Genomic DNA, 18,118 nt, shown 5'->3' on the forward strand with positions numbered 1-18,118 from the left:
GGGTCGCTATGAGTCGGTTCCGACTCGATGGCACCTGACAACAACATGTATAACAAAAACAACTCAGACATAAAACCCTAAGATACACAAAGTTAAAAGTCCAGTTACAGAAAATTCTTAAGTTTTCCCTATGCTTACTCTATTGAGATTCTCCCAATTATTACTCATGTGTTCAAACATATTTTTATAGCTCTAAAGTCCTTCGGATGGTATTTACTCCAAACTTCTCTAATAAACAGTAAGGAAATTATAAACCCAATGAAGATAAAGCTGTGTTTAATCCACTATCACACTAGCTGCTCCTCAAAAACCCCATATAGGGTCGCTATGAGTCAGAACTGACTTAATGGCACTTAATAAAAGTTAAAAGATGTTCTAGTTTCCTATATTCTAGCTTAGTATTCTTTATACCATACTGTTTGCCTCCTAACTGACTACTATGTAGTTGGTGGGGTAGTTCTAAGCACAGCTGGCACCTTGAAGCATTTGGGAGTCAAGTCTAGCCCATATAAAATAGCTATAAATTATGAAGATAACAGAACTGTGTAACGAAAGTTACACAGTAATAAAAAACTTATAAGAGCTGCAATTATGTGACATTGTGCATAGATAAAAACAATGAGGGAGGGCATAGGTACTCATGAAAAGCTTTTTTCTTGTAAGAATCATGCCGAATGTCATCACATAAAGTAGTCCATAAAATGCATTTATACTGAAGCTCTAGAAAATCCATCATCTCATATTAAGAGGCGCATTCGAAAGCAGGAAGAAATAAAAAACATTGAGAAAGCATTTTCCTATACCAATATTAGAGTATAATAATTCTATGCTTCTCTATGTATGTACATATGTGTATATATACATATACATGTTTGTATATATATACATATGTGACATTAAGTGCCTTCAAGCTGGTTCCGACTCATAGCAACCCTGTATAGGGCTTCTGAGGCTTGAAATCTTTGGGGGAGCAGAAAGCCTCATCATTCTCTTTGTGAGAGCAGTCTAGTGCTTACCGAATGGAGCAAACACACTCCCATACATGCATATATATATATGTACATGTGTTGTTGTTGTCAAGTGTTGTTGAGTAGGTTCCAACTCATAGTCACCCTCAGGTTTCTGAGAGCAGCTGCATGAGCTTGAACCAATGACCTTGCGGTTCAAACCAAACATTGCATTCCAGCGCAATAACCCACAATGACACACCAGAACTCTGTGTGTGTGTGTGTGTGTGTGTGTGTGTGTGTGTGTGTGGTGTGTGTGTACATATGGCGCTGTGGGTTAATGCGCTGGAATGCTTAAGGTTGGTTTGAACAGCAGAGTCGGCAGTTCAAGCTCACCCTCTTGGACTTGTAGTAATGTCAGTGTCTGAAATGTGTTCTTGTGAAGCTGAATTCTGTAATTTTTCTCAAAGCACAGCCAAATTCTCTGACTAAAGATGACTCCTTTATTAATTGTTGTTTTGGTGAAGTGCTATCGAGTCGGTTCTGACCCATAGCAACCCTGTACAGGGTTTCTGAGGAGCAGCTGGTGAGCTTGAACTGCTGATCTTGCAGTTCAAATGGCTTTGCAGTCTGCTGCATTAACACAGCGCCACACCAGGACTCTCCTTTATTAATTAGAGGCATGTTAATGTCTTAAGAAAACTTGTTCAACATACAAACCAGCCTTGTGAATAAATACAAAAAATTCACCAGTCCACCTTTTTTTGCTTTCAATCAATTTACCCACCCAAGGGTTAGTAAACTTATGACTTTTATGTTTCTGTACAATGTTGCTTATTATAACAATACTAAATTATTTCCATTTATATAAAAACTAGCTGTCAAAGCATATTTCAACATGTATTCTGCTGTGTTACTAATCACTTTCAACTGACATAATTTTATATTATGAAAGAAATTCTCATCACTTTAGATGATAAATGTCAATTATAATAGCCAACTATACTATTTCTCATCCCTCCCCAACTGAATTGCTTTACCCACATTTCCCAATCCTTCCATTTCTTCTAGACTGAAATGTGAAAAAGAAACTACTCTCAACATCAGTGTAAAAAGGAAAATAATTTTAATCCATTCTTCAAAAACCATTTAAATAAATTCCCTTTGAGTCTCTCCTGGTAAAAAAGTCAGAGAAAAAAATGCAAATTTCCTCTTCAAATAGGAAGGATGGAAAGAAAAAGGAAGCAGATAAGAAACTAGATAGATAGATCAATACTAACAGGAAACAAACCCTCAAATTCCTGATGTTGGATGGTGTTTTAGAATACGTCTCAAAAACAAAAATACAGAAGTGTACTGTCTCTTTTTAACGAGAAAAGCTTTACTGGTGATAGTTTTTCAAGTTGACTAATGCATGGCTACAAATACAGCTGTTAAAATAGAAATATGTACAAGCACAGTAGCTTTAACATGATTTTATTTCTAATTTTTATTTCTCAATCTTTCCCCAAAATTCCAGGTAATATTTCTCAGAGATGGTATTTTGATACAGTTCATTTTTTAATCAGAAATGTTAGCATTTTTCTTACTGTCATTAACTCATATTGCAAATGCTAAACAACTCCATTTTCTAGGCTTGCATCTCAATTTTTCAGCCATTCGGCTTTGTTAAGAGTTCTAGACCACAGCCTAGGAAATGAAGAATACTACTAGCTTTAAGATGATTCTTCAAAAAATAAGGCAAATGAACTTGGAGACATTTTTTCAGTACATAATATGCTAACACACAAATTCTATTGGTAGTCTGTAGTTATAGTTCGTATATCTGTGACAAACTTTAGCTTTTACTGAGTCTTAATAGAACAAATTAGAAAAACACAATGCTTTTTTAAGTTGAATATCATAAACTCCTAGATTCTCAAAGCAATCATTAAGACTATTTTAAATGTGAATAAATGAAACTTTTAAGCTCCAATGTTTGAAAAGAATACACACAACATTAACAGTTTGAGGGTTTCTTTCCTAGAATACACTTTTCACTAAGGAATGTCCATAAAATATCATCTTGAAAAAATGGGGAAATCTTCATTTCCAGCACTTGAATTACCAAAAATCCGCTTACCGTGGTATCTGAAGCCTCAGACTGCACATCTATGTTTAGCAATGTGCTCTCAGCTACAGAACCAGATCCCACAGCTGAATCTATAGTCCGAACAGCCTCCTCCTCATTTTCTCTAGCCTGAAATATTTTAGTGGTATAAATCATACAACTATTAAAAAGGGCAATAAAATATTATAATGGATGGCACGATTTTTTGAAAATAAGTAAAACTCCTTTGGGGTGGTATCAGAATATCATTAGAATATATATATGCCGGTATACAACAAAAATAACTATATTGTTAAAAAAATCTAAAACTTACAAGGATTTTTTGGAGAAATTTCATATATGACTTTTCTTGTTCTTTAAGGTGATCTATAAGATGAGTAAGACGTTCAACATTAGCAGATCTTTCATTTTTTTCTACGAGATCTTCCCGCATGGAGCTAGCTTTAGTAATGTAGTCACGGATTTGAACAAGCCTGCTTACAATCTGCAGGGGGAGGATGGAAGGAGAGCATGAAAGTACAAAATATATAATATTACATCATTCATTCATTTACAACAAAACAATTATACATTTTGTATTTCAAAGATGTTAGCAAAAGAAAACTCAAGGTTTATTGTATGGACCAATACATACAAAAATTCTGAAGCAAATTTAGAAGTTAACACATAATTGTTAATACTAAAATCTTCCAAATTACTGCCAATTAAATATACATTTCAAAAGAAATTTTAATTCATATTACCTATTTTTATTTTATAGACCTCTACACCAAACTGGACTTCTGGTGTGGCACTTTAGGGTAAGCACAGACTGGCAAAGTTGACAGCTCAAACTCACCAGTCGTTCCTCGGAAACCCTGTTAAGTCGACTCAGAATTGACTTGACAGCACTTACCACCACCACCACCACCAAACTGGAGTCCTGGTGTGGTGCTGAAGGATCAGCACTAGACTGCTAACAACAAGGTTGATGGCTCAAACCCACTAAACTGCTCCTGGGAAATACTATACAGAGTCCTTATGAGTCACAACTGACTCAACAGCACTAAAAAACAATATGCCAAACAATAAATTTTTGAAATGTATATTTATATTGGCAGCAACTTGTCATTTTTAGCATTGCCAATTATGTGTTAGTTGTGTGGTACTGTAAGATAAGCACTGGACTACAAACCACATGGTAGGCAGTTCAAACCCACCAGCCACTCCTCAGAAACCCTATACAGGGTTGCTATGAATCAGAACTCCAAACTAAACATATTGTTTAAATGACTTTCTAATGTTTGTCTTATTATGAGTATATTTCTTTATAAATAATGAAATATATTCTAAATACATGTGTATTCTGAACACACATTCAAAAGTATTATATATATATATATATATATATATATATATAAATGTTTCTTAATCATTGTTTTCTGAACTCCTTTACAAAAAACTGGCACCACAGTATATGTTAGATAAACAGAAGATTTCATTAACCTGTCTATGCCAGTTCTATAATTATGCTTTATTTAAAAAACAAAATTTAATTTTGAATATATCCAACAGATTAATGAAAAGATTAGAAAAGGACTTTAACCTTATCTAAATGACATTTCTATATGTGTAACTACCAGCTGTTCTGGGGGAGAAAGATGAGGCTTTCTGCTCCCATAAACATTTACAGCCTCGGAAACCCTGTACAGGGTTGCTAAGAGACGAAACTGACTCCACAGCACATAACAACAACAACATAATTTTTGTTTTTGTGTTGAGATTTGTGAAAGCAAAGACCAAAGGGAAAAACAAAAAACACAAATGTTGCCACCTGGCTGCTTTCCATTGCAGGTTCTCCTCTCCCATCTTCTTCAGAAACTTGACAGTTTTGCAAAAGGTCATTACTTAAAGCACAAGCAAACAACTCTTTGCATTGGGCAGATGCAATCGTTTCTCTCTTTTGAGGACTTGTAGTGGCATCTTTGCTCTTGTTAGTATTAATCTGCATAGGCAAAAAGTTGAAGGACTTTCGGTTTTCACTAAGCTGACGTTTATTGTTAGCCGCTGTTGCTCTACCTTGAGAGTCACTTCCAATGCTTCTCTATATATGAAAAAGAAACCAAATCCCACAAACATTAATCTCTTAAAACAGTTAAATTCCAGGGTTCTTAAGTCAATTTCACCATCAAGTATTCAATTCATTCAGCTGTACATGAATAGCTTTGAAGTTACATTTGAAAGATGTTCAGGTCTACAAATTACTTTCACTAAAATAAATATCAGCACACTTTGTGGTACAAAGAATTATACTTGGCCTATATATTTGGTTTTGGGAAATAGCCTGAGGAATTCAAGTGCTTTGTCTTTCAAATGAGATCTAGTGGCACAAAGAGTTCAAAGTTGAGCTGCTACCACAAGACTGGTACCCAAACTCACCAGCCACTCCTCAGGAGAAAGATGAGAGGCTGTCTGCTCTCATAAAGATTTAAACCTCAGAAACCCTAGGGAGAACTTCTATCCCTTCTTAGAGTGTCACTATGAGTCAGAATAGACTCGATGACAGTGGATTTAGTTTTGGTTTTCTCTTTCTAAAATAGTCAGCCAAGTAGGGGATACCAGGCCCCATACTTGGCAAAATAACTTCAGAAAAGTACGGCTCATGAGGCAGTCAGTTAGGTATACACATTGATTGGAATGAGATAAGTATGGATTAAGTATTCATTGAGGTCCCATGACTAGAGGACTCTGGACCTTGGAGCTCTCTTTTTGGAGCTTCCAGGATTGATGAGACTATCCCAGAGAATAATGGAAGCCTCTGCTGGGATTACTTCCAGACCTTGTCCAATTCTGTCACTTCACTTGCATCTTTTCTAGTTATAATAAATGGTTAACTTTAAGTATGAGTATAAGTAATGGTCCCTGTAAATTTTGTGAGCCATTACAGAGAATAACGAATCCATAGAGGCAATAAGTCAACAGAGTCTGGCCATGCAGAGTCCATTTGTGTAGACGCAGGTGTTCATGGAAAGGCTGTACTGAATAGTCTTTCTAACTTTTCATCCAGTCCTGGGAAAGGCTGGCTGATCTGAAGTGTAGGAAGTTGTACAGACTCAAGACTATAGCTGGTCACTGATAACCTGGCCTTGGGTGGCCAAGGATGTTTTGACCTGGTTCGGGATGGCCGAGTGAGTTAGGATCAGGGAGAAGAATTATCATAAAAATGACTGGCACAAGGAGTTGAAATGTGGGAAGGGAAGATCTGGATCTACTTCCAGCTGGGAACTAGACTCATGCTGATCCTTGCTACATAATTTTTGATAATGGAAGGCTTTAACCACCTTGTCCCCTTTATACCGCAGTTTGTAGCACTGTCCTTGCACTTCCTATTCCTCATTTTGCCAGAGACAAATGAACTGATGAATGAAAACAAGGTTAGTCTAAATGAAGTAGGCAACTATGGACCACAGTTACATAACTCATAGTGATAATCTTACTTGTTCACAGAACTTGTACAGGACTGTATGAATCAACGCTTATTAATATGAACAACATAAAGCTATTCATGTTAATAAAACATCAGCATAAAGTTATGTCCAAATGAAGACTTGTCTGATGAAGTACTTAGCTCAGTGCCTGGCACACAGTAAATGTTCGTTGTTTAGAAAGCAGATGAATAAATTACATGTAATCATCACAATCATCATACCAGTCTTGAATCATGCACATTTGAAAACCTGTTTATCTGCGCAGGATAGATTTGGCAATAAAATATGTCAAGAGTTCATTTGCAATTCTACTTGCTTTAAGTAATAAGCATTATTTTCAGTGATTATAAATGCAAACCAGTTTTATTCTAAACTTGAAATAATCCTAAATCAACAACAAATACATTAAACTAGACTTTTCAATTTGCTCAATCCAGTATTATTGTTACTAACATGTGAAATCCAGTTTTATAAAATTATTTAAGTTACTCAAACAGAACTAAATGAGAATCCAGAAAAACTTGTCTTAAAGTTTACAGTAGGACCTCCTTTCTCTCCAAAACATACTAATACAGTATCATAATTATGAATGTTAAAATTTCCTTCATAGGCACAAAAACTGAAAGAAAAAAGATTATCAATCAGCTCAATTTGTTATCCTTAAGAAAATTATTTAATATATTTCATATATTTTCCAAACTCTTAACTTGATTTTGAAAATAAGTCACTAACCTGATCTAAGTCACTGAAGTTTATCCGCTGTTTAAGTTTCTCTAATTCTGCCTGCTCTGGAACAGACATCTGAGTCACATATCTACTATGTGGAAACGTATGTGGAGTTTTTGTTATTCGCCTCCCAACTCCTGGTGATGACTCCGGAGAAATATCATTAGTTAACCTTTTATCGCTTTCTACAAACTTTTTTTTATTCTTTTCTGATGATCTATTTGCCTTCTTCTGTTGACTACTCCAGTCCTTTAAAAAAAGTAAAAGCAAGAGTTAATCAGGTCTTTACCAAAACAGGAAAATAATTTAGTATGCTTTAAAAAAATCTAGTCAATCTTAAAATTAAGAGTGAAAACATTTTCACATAAACTATTTACTTCTATTGGAGTTCTGGTGTGATGCCGTGGGTTAATGCGCCAGACTGCAAAGTCATTTGAACAGCAAGGTCGGTGGTTCAAGCTCACCAGCTGCTCCTTGGAAACCCTATACAGGGTCGCTATGAGTCAGAAACGACTCGACGGTACTTAACAACAACATTTACTTCTATTAATCCATTTTATCCCTCATTAGGTCTATCCTAAATTAAATTGTTCAGTCTATCCTTCAGAAACTGGATTACTTTTCTATCATAAATCATTGTGTGTGCCTTCAGCCAGCTCTGACTCACAGTGGTCCTGTATAGGGTTTCCAAGGAGCGGCCTAGTGGGTGTGAACCACCAACCTTAAGGTTAGCAGTCTAGTGCTTACCCTACAGCACCACACAGAACTCCATCATAAATTACTGGTGGTGGTAGCTGCGTGCCATGGAGTCAGTTCTAACTTATGGCGACACTGTATTGAGTTTCTGAGGCTGTAAATCTTTACAGGAACATGAAGTCTCATCTTTCTCCTGAGGAGTCACTGACAGTTTCGAACTACTGACCTAGAGGTTAGCAGCCCAACTCATATACCACTATGTTCCCAGGGCTCCTTGTCATTGTTGTTCAATGCTATCGAGTTGGTGCCAACCTACAGTGACACTGTATAGGATTTCCAAGGAGTAGCTGGTGAGTTTGAACTGCCAAACTTGCAGTTCAAACCAACCTTGAGGTCCAATACTCAACCTATGGCACCACACCAGAACTCCTTAGCAAACAAAAATCACCAAGCCTAGAAACAGTCTGAATATTTTCAAAAGCATTTTTAAAAATAGCTTTCTTTATATTTAAAACTGAATAATGGAAAAAATTAAGACTTCTTCATTGGCCAAAGCAACATGTATGATAATAAAAGGGAAGTGATCTAGAGTCACACTGGCTTCTAAACGAATTCATTTTTTAAAGAAAGGCCCCAGGTTAAGACCCTAGGAAATTTATTTATCTTCCTATAGTCTTTAAGTTTCTCAATCTCTAAACCACCTTTAAAACAGGAATAAAAATAATACACATAAAACATCTAGCTAGAAAGCTTGTAAGTCCGTCTTCTGCCTATAACTGACTGGAATACCTAAAATGGGGCTACAACGTGCCCATGAAGGAGGCTTCCTGTGGAGCCTCTGCAATACATAAAACTATATAGGTGGAATCCTGAACAGCATCCACAATCTTCAGAGGTGGGAAATTCCCACTTGAAAGGATGGATAGAACAGCCAGGAGAGGCTAGAAGAACAGAAGATACTTCTTGAAAGAAAGACTGACAGGAAAAATACAAAACAATATAGGCAAACTGACTGATTACTATAAGAACAAGCAAGTTGCTCGCCTAGGAGACACCAAGGCAAGTGGTCGGGTCCACTCAGAGCAAACCTCCTTCCAAGACTAAGACTCAAGGGGAATACACACTCTGATTGGTGACCATGTTCGTCACCGATAAGGTGAAGTGAGGGAAAAACAGCAATGACGCTGCAAGCTAAGCCCTACAACGTTCAATAGACTCTTATGTACCTGAGTGGAGACATAGTTGCCAGCAATGTGGCAAGACCTGGGGACTCTTGGGCCCAGAGTCAGTGACATAGCCACAGAGGACTAGAGTGGAGAGTGAAGCATCCAGCTGATAAGAAGGCAGGGCATATGCACAAGAACACCCACACTTGTAGATAATACCCACTTGACCTAGCTTCAATGACTAGATGATCAGAGCTCAACCAGAAGGAGAAAGAAGAGGAAAAAAAGAGTAATCTGATACAATTTGATGAACTTAACCTACAACTATGGATACAATAGCTCAAAAGAAGGAATAAGTCTTTACAGCAAGGATCATTCCCACCCCATCCATACACAGAGTACAGAGGTATGGGCAACTTGGACATTAGCTACCCAAAGTGGGGGGGCTACAAAGGCAAGAACTAACTGGCTTACAAGCTTTCAAGAGAGAACCTAGATCCAGAGGGCGTGGAGGAAGGTAGAATCTCCACTGAGTAGTATCCAATCTGTCCAGGCGGGGCTGATGAAAGCAAATGCGGAGAGGTCTCTGGTGTTACAATAGTGAATAATTGTTATCAGGACTGACTGTGAGAGTTGGAAATGTAAAGGCAGACGTTTTATAGCAAGGAGGGGCGCGGTTAACTTTTCAACCTAGGAGCAGAAGTCCTTGGGAACATGAAGGGAGAAGAGCGGAGAGCGGGACCCTACCCAGAGAAGCAGAGATGCCCAAGATGGAGGCAGAGATGATGATGTGGAGAGATGGAGCAGCTGGGCACTTTAGACCCAGAGAGGGAGAGGGGCTGTGTGCTGACAACCAGGCGGCAGGCTTGCAGGGTATACCCTCTGGTTGGTTGATGATGCACGGAGAGGATTGTAACCATGGCAATGAAATGATATCCAATAGGATGAATGTAAAGCTAATGTTCTTCCATGTAAATGATCACAAAATTCACAATAAAACATTAAAAAAACAAAAAACCATCTAGCAAGTGCCTATCATTGAGTTGATTCTAACTCACAGTGAGTGACCCCATATAGATCTTCTGAGATTGTATTATCTTACAGGAGGAGCAAACAGCCTCATCTTTCTCCTAAAGAGCAGGTGATGGATTTGAACTGCCAACTTTGCAGTTAGCAGTCCAGTGTTTATCCTAATGTCGTTAAGTGCTGTTGAGTGGGTTCCGATCTATAGAGACCCTGTATAGGGTTTCCAAGGAGTAGCTGGTGAGCTTGAACTGCTGACCTTGCAGTTCAAACGGCTTTGCAGTCTGGTGCATTAGCCCACATGTCACACCAGGACTCCGTTTATCCTAATAGCATCACATAAATAGCAATAAATATAGTTTTTATTTTTTGTAGACATTTATATGTGATATGAAATGACAAGAAATGCTTAATGTTTTAACTAAGAAACATTTTTATTTAATTATATACCCTATACCCAAAAAATCACACTTGTTCAACTAAAAGGTCTAGAAATTCTCACCTTATTCATAGTTGAAGAATCTTTTAATTAACAATAGTAATCTTTTAAATGTGATTTAGAAGGGATATAGTCTTCATTTATAACAAATTTTTTTTTTTTCCTGCAGTCTCTCTATCCCAATCCATTTGTTTGTGTTGCTACCAACATCCTGTGCTATTTACCTCCACCCTGTCCTAGCTACCGATGGCTGGAAAAGAGATTCATGCCTACTCCAAATTGGAATCACACTTTAAATTTTCAAATTGGGACTAATAGGAAATTTGTTAATATACAACTGCAATTATTACTAAAACTTTATAATGATTAGACAGTCCATGTAAACCACATCAACTAGAGGAGAGAAAACTGGTCTGTGAAAAGTTCTATTAAGCAAAGACACTCAGAAGGCAAAAAGTCAAGTTAGTTAAAAAGCAATTCCTGAAAACTTTACAGTTCCCCTTTCCAGTCTATTTCTAAAATCCAGCTGTACTCCTTGACCTTAATGTTTGTAAAACGCCTTTAGGTCTTTATAATAAAGTTCCTTTTAAATTTATATTAATTAAGTTGCTTCCTGTTACCTGTAATCAACATATCTTCAACTAAGATAACTAATAGCCTATGCTCTCTTAATATTTTGGCCAGCAAAGAAAAAGTGTTACAGAGAAAGTCTCTGTGTAAGAGAGTTAGATTTGTATAAGTCACGGGGAAATCACATTTTAAAATTAATAGCCAATAACACACTGTCAATCACAAGGTATCATACCATATTATTCAGTCGGTCATCAACAATTTCATTGCTCCAGTTTGGTAAATCCGGATCATTCATGCCTTCCTCAAAAGGATCTCCTCCTGTAGCCATACTGGCTTTTTATAACAATTTTCTGCAAAACAAGTAAAAATGAAGCCTCTTTAGAACAAAGTTCAATTTTTAAATCATTCCATATAGCTGAACAATATAAAGGAATCTCTTAAAAGATGACTTTATAATATTAGAAGAAGCATTATCAACCACACATCACAGACAAATTAATTTGGGGATCACCCTTTATTTATTCCTGGGAGAAGTTCTCTACTTGTTTATTACTGTTTTCTACTTTATTACACTACCTTTCAGCAGTGTTTTGAATGAATTAAATAAAATAACCTTAAAGCACACAGGCCAGTCAGTCAGTGCACACAGTGAGGTTTTCCTTTTCCTCCTCACCACTCTAATTACTTATTTTCTTTTATTTAATTAAGGTTCTGTGCTCATGTTTTTATACTGTTAGACCATTAGTTCTGAGCAAGTCAGTAATCTAATTTGATTTCAGCCTCAGTGTTATAGTCTCTAATTGTAATATGCCTACAGAAGCGAATTCAGTTTCGTGTCAAAATTCTGAGGCAGTAAAACTGCTCTACATGACATACTGAGCAAGTTTTGGGTTTAACAAGAAGGTGTATCAGAACAGTAAGCAAGATGCAGAGAAGGGTGGTGTGAGGTCTAATAAAATCCAAAAGCAAAGTGGTCAAGACATCTAAGAACAGTGAACCTACTGTCTATATTAAATTATCTGTATTACTGCTACCTCACAGCTTTCCCTAAATCTTCAATGGAGTCTACCATGCTCACAAAACTTTCCCCAACCATACAGACACACAAATGGGATTTTTCCTCATGTATATGAAAAATCAAGGAAGGGATTGGATTTCAGACTTGGGGTAAAGGTGGTGTGACTAGAAATGGCAACAGTGAAAAAAGGTTCCAGAAGCAAAGATGACCATGAGGAAATAGAATTTCTCCGTAACATTATGAAGGGCTTGGATTTCCACTAGTTGTGGTACTGTGCAGGGTAACAGGGAAAAGGTAGGAAAAGAAGCTAAGTTAATTTTATCTAAAGTTTAAAAATAGGGGAAACCATTAGACAACTGGATTGTAGTAGGTTTCTCATTTTACAAACAACACTGATATTCAAGAGATTATTTTGTCAAGGTCATTCAGCTAAAACCCTTTGGTTGGTTGATGATGCATGGAGGGGATTGTAAACATGGCAATGAAATTATATATGGTAAGATGAATGTAAAGCTAATATTATCCCGTGTACACTATCAGATGATTCATAATATTAAAAAAAAAAAAAAAGACAAGAAAGGGTTAAGAACCCAAGTTGCTCTGATTCTAAGATACTAACTTATTCCATTCACTTTAACATTAAGACTATCAACCACAACAAAGTAGGATTTATCCCATGAATGTTTTAATGCTAAGATATCTATTAAAATAACATTAAAAGATTGTATGTTGTTGTGTGTCATCAAGTCAGGTACAACTCACAGTACCCCTGTGTATGGCTTCCGAGGCTGTAAATCTTTACAGGAGCAGAAATCCTCATCTTTCTTGCACAGAGCTGCTGGCAGATACGAATTGCTGACCCTGCTATTAGCAGCCCGCACATAACTCACTATGCTAACAATTCTGGAGTTCAATTAACAGGCCCTTTTGGCTACCATCCAAACACATGCCTAAAAGTATATAAAATTCAAAACAACTAGATTTCCCTAGGAATTTCATTCACCTCACAATAGCACAATAACAAGATTCAGGTTTTGAGATTTAATGCCACAGAGGTTATTTTGTACCCCATCTAATCAATCCTTTGTGTAATTTTTCAATTTGTTCCTTCCTAACTTTAAGAGAGAAAGAAGTGCTAAATACTTGGTTGGCTAAATCTCATACCAGTATGGAATTTTAAAAATCAGTTGCTGTTGTTATTAGGTGCCGTCCAGTCGGTAACAACTCATGGTAATCTTACGCACAGCAAAAAGAAGCATTGCCTCGTCTTGTGCCAACCTCACAATAATTGCTATGCTTGAGCCCACTGCTGCTGCCACTGTGACAAACCATCTCGTTGTGACTCTTTGCCTTTTTCGCTGATTCTCCTGCACTTTACCAAGCATGATGTCCTTCTCCAAGGATTGGTCCCTCCTGATAATATGTCCCAATGGGCTCAAGAGTGGCAACAATTGTGAGGTTGGCCCAGGATCAGGCAGTGTTTCATTCTGTTGTACATAGGGTCACTATGAGTCGGTACCAACTCAATGGCACCTAACAACAACAACAACATGAGATACAAAGTCTGGCCATCCTGACTTCTAAGGAGAATTCTGGCTGTATATCTTCCAACACAGATTTGTTTGGTTTTTTGGCGGTCCACGGTACTTTTCATATTTTCCTCCTTCACCATAACTCAAATGCATCAATTTTTCTATGGTCTTCCTTATTCATAGTCCAACTTTCATATGCATATGAGGTTACTGGAAATACCATGGCTTGGGTCAAGTGTACCTAAATCCTCAAACTGACATCTTTGCTCTTAAAAGAGATCTTGTGCAAATTTGCCTAATATACCATTTGATTTCTTGACTGCTGCTTCCATGAGTGCTGATGGTTGATCTGAGAAGTCCTTGACAACTTCAATCTTTTCTCCATTTATATGGATGTTATTTATTGGCCCAGTGGCAAGGATTTCTGTTTTCTTTACATCAAGGTGCAACCAGTACTGAAGGCTGTGGTCTTTGAACTTTATCAGCTAAGTATTTTAAGTCCTAAATGCTTAAGGCATTTCATTTTAAAGCATTTCAGGAAGCAATGTTGTGTCATCTGCATATCACAGGTTATTAAGTTTTCCTCCAATCCTGATGCCACATTTTTCTTCATATAATTCAACTTCTCAAATTATTTGCTCAGCATACAGACTGAATAAGTATGGTTAAAGGATAAACCTTGGCATATACCTTTCCTAATTTTAAATCATTCAGTGTTCCCTTGTTCTGTTCAAACTTGCCCCTGGTCAATGTACAGGTTCCTCATGAGCACACTGAAGTGTTCCGGAATACTCATTCTCCACAATGTTGTCCATAGCTTGTCATGATCCATCCATACAAGAGAAAGTCTTTGCAGTCAATAAAGCAAGGTAAACATCGTTTTGGTATTCTCTGTTTTCCGTCTAGATCCATCTGATGACAGCAATGTTCACGTCCTCGTCTGAATCTGGCTTGAACTTCTGGTAGTTCTCTGTCAATGCACTGTTACAGCCATTTTTGAATTATCTTTAGCACAATTTCACTTGCATGTGATATTAATGATATTGTCCAATGATTTACACATTCTGTTGGGTCACCTCACTTTTAGAATGGGCATAAATATGAATCTTTTCCAAACTGTTGGCTAGGTAGCTTCCAATTTTCTTGGCCTCCAGTGCCACATCAGTTTGTTAAAAGATATCAATTTGTATTCCACCAATTCCCAGAGCCTTATTCTTTTAAAATCTACCCTCGCCGAAAGTACCGGAAAATAATCAAGTTAAATCATTCACAGAAATACTATAATTTACTTACATACTTAGTAACTTATATGTTGTTGCTAATTGCTGTAGAGTTGGTTTCAACTCACAGTGACCCTATATAGGATTTACAAGGAGCTACTGGTGAGTTTGAATCACCAACCTTGGGGCTAGCATTCCAATACTATATAGTAGGTTAAATGTTATCATCTCAAGATAAAAAGTAATGTGATACAATTCAGCACTTGTTTTTTATTTGAAAAACCTTAAAAAGTAGAAATACACTGACACTTCCTAATAGTTATTAAACTGTATTTTTCAATGAACATATACTATTTTAATATATATTTTCTAAAGAGTTGAAAAGAAACATATTTTAGAACAATTGTTGTTGCTATAAAGTGTCATCAAGTGGGTTCTGACTCATAGCAACTCTATATAGGGTTTTCGAGGAGTGGCTGATGGGTTTGAACCGCAGGCTTTGTGGTCAGCAGTCCAGTGCTTATGCTACAGTGCCACACCAAGACCAACAGCCAATATGTTATTATTCTTAAAATAAAATGTGAATGACTTCCCTATTATAATAAAGACAGAGGATGACACATATCCATTATTTAATATCATTCTGAAAGTTCTATAAAACAGAAAAATTAAAAACTCATATTTTTACAGCACAGACAAAAAGTCTAAAGCATTTTGAAATATTGCCAATAATAAATTAGAAAATAAAGCTGGGGAGAGAATAATGCCACTTACAGGAAGTAAATACCTAAAGATAATATAAAAAGCATTTTGCCCTATGTCAAGAAGCACTATTAAACTCTAAGAAACAATATAAGAGAAAATATGGCTGAGTAGCAAAACAAACCACTGTTTCTAATATTGTGGCTTAATGCACTAGACTGCAAAGTTGGTTTGAACCACAAAGTCAGTGCTTCAAGCTCACCAGCTGCTCCTTGGAAACGCTACACAGAATTGCTATAGGTCAGAACAGACTCATCGGCACTTAACAACAATCTTTCTAAATATACACCAAAAAAACAAAACAAACCCATTGCCATCGAGTTGATTCCAGCTCATACCGACCATATATGAAGTTTTTGAGACTGCAAATCTTCATGACCAGACAGCTTCATCTTTCTCCCACACAGTGGCTGGTAGAATTGAACCACTGACCTTGGTTGGAGTTAGCTACCCAACACCTAGGCCACAGTGTATAGGTTTAATTATAATTATTTACAAAAAGACTCTAAAATTAGTATGAAGGTAATGAGAAAATAATTATTTGAAAACTAAAAGTAACAAATGGGCTCAAAAAACTAGTATACTATATCCAATGCCTATTAGTACCAACCTCAAACAGAAAATCCTCTAATGTAAGTATATTGATTTTAGTTGTACAACTAAAAAATGTTGAATTGGTAAATGGTGTATTTTACATATTTTTACAAAAAGAAATCCTCAATATACATTAAATTAAAGAAATTTAATGAGAAAATTATGGAATCCTTATGAGGCACCGCTATAGGATACGCAACTATTAAATACTGGTAACTTCAAGGTCAGGGGTTCAAACCTACTATCTGCTCCTTGGAAACCCTGTATACAGAGTTGCTGCAAGTCAGAATCAACTCGACAGCACTTAACAACATATTCAAGTACCAAACTAAATACTTTATGTGCATTATACTATTTGATCCTTATAATTCTATGAGGTTGCTGTTGTGAAGTGCCGTTGAGTCAGTTCCGACCCATAGCGAACCCTGTATGGGGTTTCCAAGGAGCAGCTGGTGAGCTTGAACCACCGGCCTTGTAGTTCAAATGGCTTTGCAGTCTAGCGCATTATCCCACAGCGCCACATGAGGTAGGATTATTAAATTGACAGCATGATTTACTTAGAACATTAATAGCCTTACTTAACTGGAACTCATCATCTCAGTAACAAAATACAAGAAAATTATTTGATTAACTATTTTTTCAATTCTCCAAAGGATGATGATACCAGTAACAATCCAGACATACAGAATAAAAGTTAATTCATAGTACGGCGATGAAAGTCTTAGGGGATTAGAACTTCTCTACCAACTAAGAAAAACTGCCTTATACTATAACACCAATCGAGATTGTTGTTGTTAAGTGCTGTTGAGTCGGTTTCGACCCATAGCGACCCTGTATGGGGTTTCCGAGGAGCAGCTGGTGAGCTTGAACTGCCGACCTTGCAGTTCAAACAGCTTTGCAGTCTGGCGCATTAACCCACAGCGCCATACCAGGACTCCATAACACCAAGATAGTAAGTAGATAAATAAAAAGGAAAAAAATCTCAGTTAGGAAAAAAATAGAATAGACAAAGTACAGAGAAGTTAACTAAATTTAGAAGTCAAAGAAACAAGGATAAAATTGAACAGATTTCTTATCTAAGCTACCCTCAGTATGTAGTAGTATGCGAGAAGAAGTAAAAAGCAGAGGGAAAAAATCTGAAAGAAATATAAAATATATTTAATATGCTTAGTATATAAAAAAGTTAATAAAAAAAAATTAAACCCCAGAAAAACAAGCCTTCAAAGGCAATTTACAAAGGAACTGTTGTTAGTGCTGCCATGTTGGTTCTGACTCACAGTGACCCTTGTATAAGGTTCTAAGGAGGGACTGGTAGGTTTAGACCACCAATCTAGTAGTAGCCCAATGCTTAACCTGCTGTGCCACCAAGACTCCTTTCCAACTAGAAGCTCTTTCCAAACCCACAAAGGTCTGTATAGCTGAAGAAATCGTACATTTACAAGTATAGGAAACAAAGGTTGCCTCCAAAATCCTCTAGCCAAACAAAGCTGGCATCACTGAGGTAAGACAGTAAGTTCAGGCTATGAGGCTCTGAAGTTCAAAGAGATTCCTGCCGTTGTGCATGCATTGTATACTATCCAGCTCTTCCCATCTAGTGGCTTCCAAATAATCCACCTTTTGGTAAGCAGCCCAAAGTTTAACCACCTGTGCCACCAGGGCTCCTTGAAATTGTTGCTGAGTTGTTGTTAAGTGCCATCAAGTCAGTTCTGACTCACAGCAACCCTGTATAGGATTTGCAAGGAGCACCTGGTGAGCTTGAATCGCTGGACCTTGCAGTTCAGCACATTAACCCACAGTGCTACACCATGACTCCTATTAAATTTGCTAAATTTCATATTAATTAGT

General features: G+C 36.9%; 1 protein-coding gene across 1 annotated transcript in view; it reads right to left on the bottom strand.

The window, feature by feature from the left end:
• Positions 1-11,475, bottom strand: part of PCM1 (pericentriolar material 1) — a 104,979-nt gene extending 93,504 nt beyond the window's left edge. Inside the window, exons 1-4 of the mRNA XM_006834460.1 lie at positions 11,380-11,475; positions 7,257-7,499; positions 4,871-5,140; positions 3,371-3,541 (exon numbers count right to left, since the gene is read on the bottom strand). Of these exons, the coding sequence (XP_006834523.1) occupies positions 3,371-3,541; positions 4,871-5,140; positions 7,257-7,499; positions 11,380-11,475 (780 nt within the window). The remainder of the gene's footprint in view (positions 1-3,370; positions 3,542-4,870; positions 5,141-7,256; positions 7,500-11,379) is intronic.
• Between the last annotated feature and the right edge of the window lie 6,643 nt (positions 11,476-18,118).

Source organism: Chrysochloris asiatica, unplaced genomic scaffold, assembly GCF_000296735.1.
Source record: "Chrysochloris asiatica unplaced genomic scaffold, ChrAsi1.0 scaffold00011, whole genome shotgun sequence".
Classification (NCBI taxonomy): Eukaryota; Metazoa; Chordata; class Mammalia; order Afrosoricida; family Chrysochloridae; genus Chrysochloris; species Chrysochloris asiatica.